At 47.2% G+C, this 11313-nt stretch overlaps 1 protein-coding gene across 1 annotated transcript; it reads left to right on the top strand.

The window, feature by feature from the left end:
* The first annotated feature begins 1399 nt into the window (after window positions 1–1399).
* On the top strand, window positions 1400–2978 carry LOC124685932 (berberine bridge enzyme-like Cyn d 4). The gene has a single exon (XM_047219955.1). It carries the CDS (start codon window positions 1400–1402, stop codon window positions 2957–2959), a length of 1560 nt encoding a protein of 519 aa, XP_047075911.1. The 3' UTR covers window positions 2960–2978.
* Window positions 2979–11313: the final 8335 nt, after the last annotated feature.

The raw sequence follows: 11313 nt of genomic DNA, 5'->3' as shown, positions 1-11313 counted from the left end.
ACTTGCTCTGCTCGTCGGCGTGAGCCCAGATGTCGGGGGGATGACCCCCGGTAGGTCAAGAGCATGGCTAATATGCTTAAGTCATACGACTAATCACCGGGTTACATGAGTAAGCCAGATAAGCTTGGTTATCGCTTAAAATGATGGTGACCAAATTAAAGGTCATCCGGATTGTACGATCCGGAATACCGGCATGTATATGCCGGAATGAAGATATCGACGTACCTTAAGCTGGAGGAGTTCAAGTTATGCCGGAGCTCGGCAAGAAGGATGAAGGACGAAGATCCGGCATGTTCAGATAAAACCGGGATAGGGTTCCGGCATAGGGCTAACAGTCATATGCCGGTCCTGAAATCAAAGATCCGCTCAGGCCACTACAGACATGAAGGAGATACGGAGGATCTCCTCATGACTAGAGCATCGCTAAGTTCCAACAGGGGCCAGAGCACGGCTGATGACGAAGGAGGCTACAGTGCACTGAGCTACAGTGGTCAGTGCCACAGTGCCAGAAGAAAGGACCTCACGAGCCAAGATCAAAGCTACGATTCAAGTCCGGTCCGAGGTAAGCAAAGATTCTCAGGATTAGCCCATGCTAGGGCTCCTTGTCTTGTAAGCTACTTCTCAACTATATAAGAAGAGGTAGCACTCCATTGCTCTTGCACGGAATGCTCAGTTACTAGCTCATTCACTTCTTCTTCTACCTCTAGCGATAGCATTTTGTCTTCAACCTCTCGCATACAGCTCGTGGAGCACCATTGTAGATCATAGTGTGCTTATACGTCGCAGACAAGCAGAAGTAGGGGTGTTACTTCCTCACGCGGGTTCCGAACCTGGGTAAACCTTGTGTCATCGTGTGTGTTCTTCATCTCTTCCTCCTCTGGATCTTCCGAGGCACATCGGCTCTAAAATAAACCTACATATGCCATCTGTTTATTCACCATGATGACACCAAAGTTCCAGGCAGCGGACCTGACGGAGGAAGATACGCTCGGACTCCTCAGAAAGAGACGGGAGAGACAACAAAGAGGAGAGACAACAAAGAGGAGATCAGTGAAGATACGCTCGGACTCCTCAGAAAGAGACGGGAGAGACAACAAAGCTGAATAAAATCGACGGTTAAAACGTGCATAAAGGTTTCGGCAGGAAAGAAAAAAATGACATTTCTGGAACAAAGAGTAAGGCTGGAAGAAAAAACTCGTGGAACGAGGAGGGCCAGACGAAGGGATGCACGCGGCTGGCCACACATAACTCGCACGGAGGATCGATCATCCGGAGGAGTAGATGCGTCTTTCACTTTTTCGAAATGGAGAATCGTCTTACCCATCTTTCATACCAGTTACTGTATTTGGTACTGCAAAACAAATAATTACCACAGCTCTCTCACTGCCACAAGCAAACGATGGCTAAGCCCAAACGCCTACTCTCGTTCCTACTGAGCTGCTTGTCATGGTACCTGATCTCGGTCCCTTCCCCACATTACCCCGGGGAGTTCATCCAATGCCTAAGGGAGAAGCTCCCTAGCGAGCTCGTCTACGAGCAGAGCTCCAGCAGCTTCACCGACGTGCTGGCCTCCTCCATCAAGAACCCCAGGTTCTTCACCAACGCCACGGCGAGGCCGCTCTGCATCGTGACGCCGACCGACGCCCGCCACGTCCAGGCCGCCGTGCTCTGCGGCCGCCGCCACGGCGTGCGCCTCCGCGTGCGCAGCGGCGGCCACGACTACGAGGGCCTGTCCTACCGGTCGCCACGGCCCGACGAGGTGTTCGGCGTGCTCGACCTTGCCAGCCTCCGCTCCGTAAGCGTCAACCGTCCCGAGTCCACGGCTTGGGTCGAATCAGGCGCGACCCTCGGGGAGCTCTACTACGCCATAGCGAAGAACAACTCCCAGGTTGCATTCCCGGCCGGCGAGTGCCCGACTGTCGGCGTGGGCGGCCAGTTCAGCGGCGGAGGCATCGGGATGATGATGCGCAAGTATGGACTCTCCATTGACAATGTCCTCGACGCCAGGATGGTCAACGCCAACGGGGATCTCCTGGACAGGGACGGCATGGGGGAGGACCTCTTCTGGGCCATCCGAGGCGGCGGCGGAGAGAGCTTCGGCGTCGTGCTCTCGTGGAAGATCCAGCTCGTGCAGGTCCCGCCGACGGTGACCGTGTTCAGCATCGGGAAGACGCTTGACCAGGGCGCCATCGACATCCTCGCCAGATGGCAAGTTGTGGGACCATCACTCCCCGACGACCTCACCATCAGGGTCAAGGTGCAGGGGCAGGAAGCCCTGTTCCTGGCCGTGTACCTCGGCACGTGCAGCTCGCTCGTGGCCACGATGGGCCGCGAGTTCCCGGAGCTCGGCATGACGAGCGCCGACTGCCGGTCCATGACCTGGCTCGAGTCCGCGGCCTTGTCCTTCACCACCTTGGCCAACATCGGCACGCCGGAGGAGGTGCTTCTGAACAGGACCGGTAGCATGAGCTTCTCCTTCAAGGCTAAGTCCGACTACGTCCGGCGGCCCATCCCCAAGGCCGCGTGGAAGGACATCTTCTCCTGGTTCGAGATGAGCGGCTCCGGGTACATCATGCTGGAGCCCCACGGCGGGTTCATGGACAGCGTCCCCGCCGACGCGACACCGTACCCGCACCGGAACGGCATGTTGTACGTCATCCAGTACCTCGTGTTCTGGCAGGACGACGGCGGCACGGCGGCGCCGGCTGCCTGGTTGGACGACTTCTACGACTTCATGGAGCAGCACGTGAGCACGAACCCGAGGGAGGCATACGTGAACTTCCGGGACCTGGACATCGGCCAGAACATGGTGGTGGACGACGTGAACACGTTCGACGGTGGCAACGTCTGGGGCGAGCGGTACTTCATGAGCAACTACCGCAGGCTCGCGACGGTGAAAGCGGCAGTGGATCCGACCGACTACTTCAGAAACGAGCAGAGCATCCCGCCGTTGCTCTAGAGCTAGCTGCATGCCAGAGACCCGATTAATTCATTCGATGCGATCCTTGGTGACGTACTGCTGGTCGAACAATTGCTCGTCAAGTTGCAAGGCTTTACTTTTCTGAATAAACTGTGTTCGACTGGATTGCCACATCCATGCTGGTGACGATGCTCATGTTTATGATAGGGCCAGTTGTCGCATGTTGTGTGTTTTACTAGGGGCAAAACAAAAAAACTTCGAATGAGGGCAACTAAATGAACTCCATGGTTTAATTCTAGTATAAAAAGAGATGCATTGACACCGTCACTAGTAGGAAAATGGCTATAGGGGCACGAGTAATGGAAGCGGGCGCAGTCTGGCACACGCGGCTGCTCTTTTTAGAAACGGACGTGATAGCCGCACGCGAGTGATAATCACTTACTGGACGTGACAGGCCCGTGACTAATAGTCCAATTTGGCACACGACAGGTAGGCTTTTTCCTACTAGTGTACTAATTAAAATCATACACTTACATAATTACAGAGGCAACAAATAGGACCAGAATATGGGATTTGCTAACTTCTTGCTCAGTTAAGTCCTACACCATTTGATTTGCATTGTGATTCGTGCTAGTCATGAGTTAACACTGAGATGTGATGACATCATCTAACTGAGAAGAAGTTAGTTCTCAGTCGACTGAGAAATAGTCACACCCCCAGAATATATATGCAGGGTTCTGCTCGTGGATAAAAGAAAATTGCCATGGATAGCTAATCTGACAGCATGAATATTGTGTTGATTATAATACTCCTTCCGATTCATATTAAGTGTTCCTCATTTAGTACAATTTTACTAAATCAGCGACAATTAATATGGATCACAGGAAATGCCAATAATCTCCTCGAGCATTAAAAGAATATTAAGTGTCAGGGTGGGTGCTGATCCAATCGCGCCATGATTAGCGCCTGATCGATTATCTGGTTCTGGAGCATAATAGGGTCCTGCTTGTTGGCAGTTGTTTACTTCCTAAACTTGGTTGTTTTTTATGTTGGTCCAGCTTTTGTTGTAGTTCTTGAACTATGTTGAGTTTAGGTGGCAATAGGTTTTTGCCCCATGCCATAGTGGTGTTTTCGAGATCGAAACGTTGCAGTGTGTTTCCTTTTAGGGCATGTACAACGCTAGCCTCCTTCCTGGACGCTTAGAGCATCTCCAGTTGCGTCCCCCAAACGATGTCCGGGCAAAGCGCCGGATTAGTCGTTTGGGGGACGTCCGGACAAAATTTTCGTTTGGAGAAGGTCCATTTTCTAGCCACGCCCCCCAAACGCGACCTCCAAACAAAAAGTAAGTGTAAAAGTCGTGTCCGGCGTCCCCGGTAGAGACTCTATACACAGGGGGTGGGCTAGGGACGCCGGACAACATTTGGAGCACGTCCGGACGGAAGCGGCCTTTGGAGCACGCGACTGGGACGTTTTTTTGGCCGGCGTCCCTCAAATCTCTTTGGGGGACGCTTTGGAGGACGCGACTGGAGATGCTCTTAAGCTGTCGGTTACAACATGCACCTAAGCGCCGGCCGCTTGGTGGCTGAATTTTGTATAGACTTTCCTAGTGCTAGCCGCTTAGTTATGCGTCGATGCCAGATAAATAGCTGGGAACTGGGTGAAACGGCCAGGAAATAATCCCTGGCGTCTCTGCCTAAGCGCCCCGTTGTACATGCCCTTAGTGCACCAGCTCGCTTCTTAATTCCTCTCCCCTTTCTTCATCTGATTCTGTAAAGATAAGTTGAACTCTGCATTTCCGTTTTGCATGAAATGGAAAGGGTAAGAAGCCTGATTGGAAAATAAAAAAGATCCATCCGTCCATGCAGGCAGCAACTTAATACACGTGTGCTTCGGGGCAAAAAGGTTGGGATAGATTTCCATAAGCACATTGCATAGATATTAAGATGGAATCATAGAAACAATAAAAATAGTTCCACATGTAATGCTAAAAAAAACGATCTACCAAAACAAGGATTAAGGAGAAGAAGATACATGCAGCGGGAACTTCTGGTTTAGTAAGCTCCTAACAGAGATCATGGTATGAGCGGAATGAGGTAACTCACGATAAACCTCTTCCGTCTACGGAGAGTTCGAAGAAGTTCCTGTGTAACTATGTGAGGATTCTGGGTTCTATTAAACATACTCCGGTTGACCATATACTAAAAGGCAAAGGCCCTATGCTGGCAACAGAGGTTGTGCATCACATGCCGAGTCCGGAAAAGATTTCATCTGCTAAACCTTGGACTAAACCTCCCCCGGGTTGGGCGAAGCTGTCGATAGATGGATCTTTTCAGTGCAAGAACGGTTCTGCGGGTACTGGCATGGTTTTACGTGACTCTGCTGGTGCGGTAATCTTCTCGGCGTGTCGATCACTTGTGTCTTGTGAGCAGCCTCTGGAGGCGGAAATCCTAGCTTGCCTGGAGGGATTGGAGCTTGGGTTGCAACATACTCAACTGCCAATCATGATTGAAACAGATTGTTCCCAATTGATCTCATTGGTTCATGCCAAGGAACAAGACCGCTCACCTTTTCTTCATAGTATTTCTGAGATTAAAGAGCTAGCTAGTGGTAGTAGGTTGTGCAATTTTGTAAAAGTAGACCGTAGTCAGGTAAGGATTAGTCACTGCCTTGCTAATCTGGCAAGAGCAGAGAACATCACGCAGTTTTGGCTCGGAGCAAGTCCTGAGTGTGTTGCACAGGCACTTGTTAATGAGTCTCTTGTAATCCTGTCTGATTAATAAAGGTCTGGTTTTACCCGCAAAAAAAAAAGTAAGCTCCTAACAGAGATCAAGAAAATAATTTTGCCTATTAATTCAAAAGGAAAGTATAGCTACATAGAGATAGTCTTTGCAACATGTCTCTGCTTTGAATTGCCTACAGATCGATTTACACAACACTGCTGGGAGCCTGGGACGCGCCTCCTATGACGTAATTAGGGAAACGCAAGAAAGAAGCATACGGCATGTAAAAAAAGTGTTGTCCTGTTTGGTCCAAGACAAAGTATTGTGGCAGTGATCAGATGACATATTCGCATTTTAGCATCGATCCAAAAATATTAGAACTTCTATTTTCACCCATAGCTGCTCAACGAAGAGAAACATATCATAATTGCAGTAAAAAGTGCACAATGTTAGGATTTGCCAACAGCTTTTTTGTTCAACACATCATATTCTGAGATCAATAATTTCTTATAATGACTGTGCCTCCAGATCCATGAGTCCACAAGAAGGATATCAGCCAAAGATTTCCAACTGCTACAGAAACTGAAACTTATACATAAATCAGCTTACTTGGGACCATGACTAAAAACACAAGATCATTTGTTATTTTTCCAGATTAAACTGTTTCAACACATGCAGATTCAAGCTTCTGTGTGGAATACAGTAGTCCATGATTTTTATCCAGCTTTCCTTTTAACGGATAAGATGTAGTTACTACATAAGCAGATATAGAAGAATTTAACACTTGAATTGACTTCAGGAATAAAAGAAGAAAGCAGAAATATTCTAGTAGGTCTTCTAACTTCATGCACAAAATTCAGCACCTACACTATAGTGATTACCGTATGTTCTAGTCCCCGAGCCAAGCATATATAGAAGCTATGCAATTGGTACATGTATCCTATCCCTCCTGATGTAGCCTCAAATGTCTGGTGACAGTCCCATGAGCAGCCTCTACCTCTAATGTCTTCCCATCAGAACATATTTAAACAAAACCTATTGAACTGGTGATCAAACACGATTAAAAAATCATGAGAAAAGCAAAAGGATTAATATGACTTGCCAGAAGAGGACATCAAACCCGGGAAACAAAACCCGAAACAAGAGACAGCAAGAAAGTAGACTGAATATAGAACATGAATACGGAAAAAAAATGTAAGCACTACCCAAGCATACTGGCTAAGATCATCATGAAGTTTCATGAAACTTGGAACCTAATAATTGCAGTATGAACATCTAGAAGAAAACATATGAAAACCTTGGGCAAGAAAGTCACTCCCAACATCATAATTATATTTTCACAGAATATGCAACCATGGGATCAATCAGCCAGTGTGGTCGACGAGAACTTCACTCAAGGATTTCTACATGTATGCTCAAAGAAGAATCTCTAAAGAAATGCAGTGAGGAGGATGCAAAAAAAAAAATCAAAGACTAAAGAAAAAGCCAGAGTGAGAACTCCCAAAGTACAGAAGCTGGACATTTTGGATTACATCACCTCCCAGAAAAGAACATTTCATATGACATTGTTCATTAGGTTCGCTATAATCTCAAATGAATCGGTAATACATTTCTCAAATGAATCGGGTTACATACACGGATTCCTGTTACGGAGAACTTGCACAAAGATTGCAACTATGTGCACAGTGTAATATATGTAACTAAAAACTAAAAGAGATGTAAACTCGTGTTAGATAGCCATGAGCAGATATGGAGAACTATTAAATATGCAAAAACCATGAATCAGTCATGAAATTTTGATCAAGAAACAAAGGGGACACCTTCAAATGTTAATGAGCAGAGCTCTGCTCCGAGATTGTCCCTTGACAGTTGCTATTCAATAAAAGTATACGCTGTTAGAAAAAATGTCCAAATGTCTTATATATGTGACTGGAGTGAGTAATGCATGCAGGTACATAACATTGCACATGGCACTAATGCTTAAATGCTCACAGAGTCAGTAAACTGAATACTACTTGTATACTCATGTTTTTACCCCTTCTCTAGTCTCGGGGGCCCTCAAATCTTTAAACTACATGGTAACATTTCCCTGGTGCATACAAAAGTCCAAGAATAGATTGAGGCGTAAAGCCTTTCCAAAAAAAGAAGTCTAAGAATAAGGAGCAAGAAAACAATTGTGGTGAAATAATAAATTACAAGAGAATTACACAATTGGATGTGCTGAAGATCTTCAGCCCATGTGACAGCAACCCGAGAATCACCGCAGAATATGTTCTGAGCTCCCATGACTAGCTGTCTAATTGCACACAACGTAATATTACGGTGTGAAGTATCACTTGGTTTGCAAAAAAGATATCTAGGATGAATTTACCTCGACACCATGGCAAGAAGCGCCGCTTGAACTTCTGCAGCAATCAACATTATCACCTGGAAAGATCACATGGGTCTGTTGAAAATTCAGGACATCAGTGTCAGAGGTCAAGGGTAACAGAAGTTAGTAGCAATGTCAATGTGGAGCAGAGTTAACTGATGTTTTTTTCTTTTGCCAGTTCATTACCTTGGATATGTGTAAGGTCAGGCAGTGAAATGTAGGTGTGTTTGTTTGAACGTCACCGCACAGATTGGGGTACAACTATGACATGTTTAATACTATAGCTCTGTAAAAATAACACAACACAGATACACAACTTAAGTATCTTCAGAGAAAGATGCACAATGCAATTAGATGAATAATTGATAAATGTTCTCTACCTGATCCAAAGCATATGTAATGTTAGTAGCAGCAGGAACGAGGACGTTGTCTTCATTATGGCCAACACCCTGTAATATTATGAGCACATCAAAAAAAAAAGTTTAGTCAGTGTTGAAAAAATTGTGATCGATGGCAGTTGCTTTGCATATATTAAAATATGAAGATAAAAGATGTGCATGTGGATTGGTTTTATCTTAATAATCTGGGTCTCCCTGTAATATAATATAATTAATCAAAGTACAACGCTCCTGCCATTTTCCCAGGAAAATGAAGAAACTGGCAGGTGCACTACAATGTCTAAAGAAGTCGCCTCCATTTAGACTAACAGCTTCGTTTTGACCTGCCTAGAAGATTACCTTTCATTGCCTTGTGCGCGTTGGCTAGACAAAGAACCAATTGCATCGATGAAGATGGAGGGAGGATTTTCAGGAGCTATTTTCAACAGTTTTGGAACCAGTTTTTCATTTTCTCCCATTCACTTCAAAAGCAGATCCCAGGAAGATACACCGCAGTTTTAGTTCGGAGGACATTAGTCAAAGTAGCAGAAGGTGATGGCATACAGGCGTAGCAGGAAAGAAAGTCGGAATGATTCAAGCTTTGGCACTAAATCAGCACTGCCTATCCTAATCAGCAGGTGATCAGTCCCTGCAGCTGCTATTTCAGAGGGAACTCGAATTGAGTTTCAAATCGGTGCTGGCATAGATTGAATCGAAACACTGAAGCCGAACACAATTGATTTGGGGGACAGTTAATACAGAGCCAGAGAACCAGGAATTGCATGGCAGATTGCCGAGCCATCAATCATATGGACACATCTAAGAGATTGCACGCTCATATGGACATACCTAAGAGATTGCAGAAGAAATTAAGGGTGAAGCCCAAAACACTGTAGCCGAATGGAACATTGAAGCCCAACATCATGCATACTCATATGAACAGATCTAAGAGATTGCAATAGAGGGTAAACTAGCGAAATTTCCATTCCATTCTACCAAATCAACAGTCTTACAGTCACCCAAGAGCGAACAACAGCGAGATGCTGCAACTACTACTCGACAACAGACCAAGGAACCCTAAACAGCAGACCATGAACCCTAAACAGATGCGGCCTAGCTTCTAAAATCCGTACATGGTGCGTCCCTGCTGCTTGAGCGCGTGGACGACGGCCATGGTGGTGACTGTCTTGCGTCCTGCGTGCTCGGTGTAGGTGACGGCGTCGCGGATGAGGTTCTCGAGGTTCTCGAAGAAGATCTTGAGCACGCCGCGGGTCTCCTCGTAGTCGTAGATGAGGCCCGAGAAGCGCTTGACGCCGCCGCGGCGCGCCAGGCGGCGGATGGCCGGCTTGGTGATGCCCTGGATGCTGTCCAGGAGCACCTTCCGGCGGCGCTTGGCGCCGACCTTGCCCAGCCCCTTGCCTCCCTTGCCGCGGCCCGACATCTCCGGCGGGTTTTGCTTCTTCTCCGGCGAGTTTGACTCGTGTGCTGTGGGTGGGAGGTGGGATGAGGTGTGTGTGGTGGTGGAGCATGGAGCGTGGTGGATTTGTAGCCGCGGGGTTGGGGTGAAGTGGGCCCGGTAGATGGATTTTCAGCGCGGTGTTCCTTGCCGCCAAAAGTTTTGATGTGTTTCATCGGATTCCCGCCAAAAGTTTGGACGCGTAAATTATGGGGTTTGAAGGAACGCAGCCTTTTTTGGAGCAAGTAGCCCGTTTTTTCAAAATTTAAAACTTGTGTTCAGAGTTTTTAAATTTTCGAAAATAAACCTGGATATGTCTATATTCTACCTGTGTGTAAATTTTTCATGACAAAATATCTTATATTTTAGGCTCCACAAAAATGACAAAAGTGCAGATCTAGGTGTGCTAAACAACGCAAAATTCGCCAGCCTTTATAATTTTGAAAAATATTAGGCTGCATACAGCCTGTGCTGTGCTTCGAAACGGGTTTTTAGGTTTTGCTCCATGCTTGTTGGGGACATCGTGGATACTTTTTTTTTTGGTTGAGGGGAGGACATTGCGGATACATGACCATGCACTCTAGATGATTGTAAATCATGGATGTTTAAATAAAAAGGCATAACTACATGCGGGAACTAATAATAAGGAAAATGTTCCGTTTCCTTCGGAGGCACGGCGCGTCGCGGCCTCCGGATCGTGCGTCGTCCATCGTCTGGAGATGCGCGGTTGTCGTTGTGCCACGTCGCCCTCATTTTCGGACCGGATTGCCCCTGCGTTTAATGTTGCAACGCCCCGTGCCCGCACCGACTGTGTCCATTTCGCACGAGCCAAAGCAGGCGTCGTTGGAGGAGGCGACGGCAGGGCGATTTCCGCCCGCCGCCGACGAGCTGCTGCCGCAAAAGGAGGGCGTCGTCGATCCTCGTCGTCGGCGTGAGTTTTCGCACCTTCACCCCTCTCTACCTTTGCTTCCTTAGTCTCTGGTTTGAGCTCTCCCTGAAGACCTAGTTGTAGCGCCGCCATCTAATTCGCCGTGATTCTCGCTGTAGCGCCGCCATCTAATCCTCCGTGATTCTCGCTGTAGCGCCGCCGTCTAATCCTCCGTGATTCTCGCTGTAGCGCCGCCGTCTAATCCTCCGTGATTCTCGCTGTAGCGCTGCCGTCTAATCCTCCGCCAACGGGAAATTTTCCACAGCGATTTGACGGAGATCTAGCTCATCTGGTGCTGCTCGACTCGTGGTGAGTTCCTTTCCAGGTAGTTTTGCTTCTAGCGTGTTCTCATGTTTGGTCACCCCCTGTTCCTTAATTTTTTAGGTGTATACCCCGTGATTTTTCTCTAGGGTTTGTAGTGGATCCATCTGATGTATCTCGTCTGGTAGGCTAATAATGTCTGTGTTTTTGCTGCAATGTAGCTTCATAATTGGCATGTTTTTATGTATGTTAAGGTTAGCATATTATCCAGTGGTATGTA

The sequence above is a fragment of the Lolium rigidum genome, chromosome 2 (assembly GCF_022539505.1).
Source record: "Lolium rigidum isolate FL_2022 chromosome 2, APGP_CSIRO_Lrig_0.1, whole genome shotgun sequence".
In the NCBI taxonomy this organism is placed as follows: domain Eukaryota; kingdom Viridiplantae; phylum Streptophyta; class Magnoliopsida; order Poales; family Poaceae; genus Lolium; species Lolium rigidum.
Note: the sequence above shows the minus strand (reverse complement) of the source record. Positions and strands in the feature narration are given on the sequence as shown.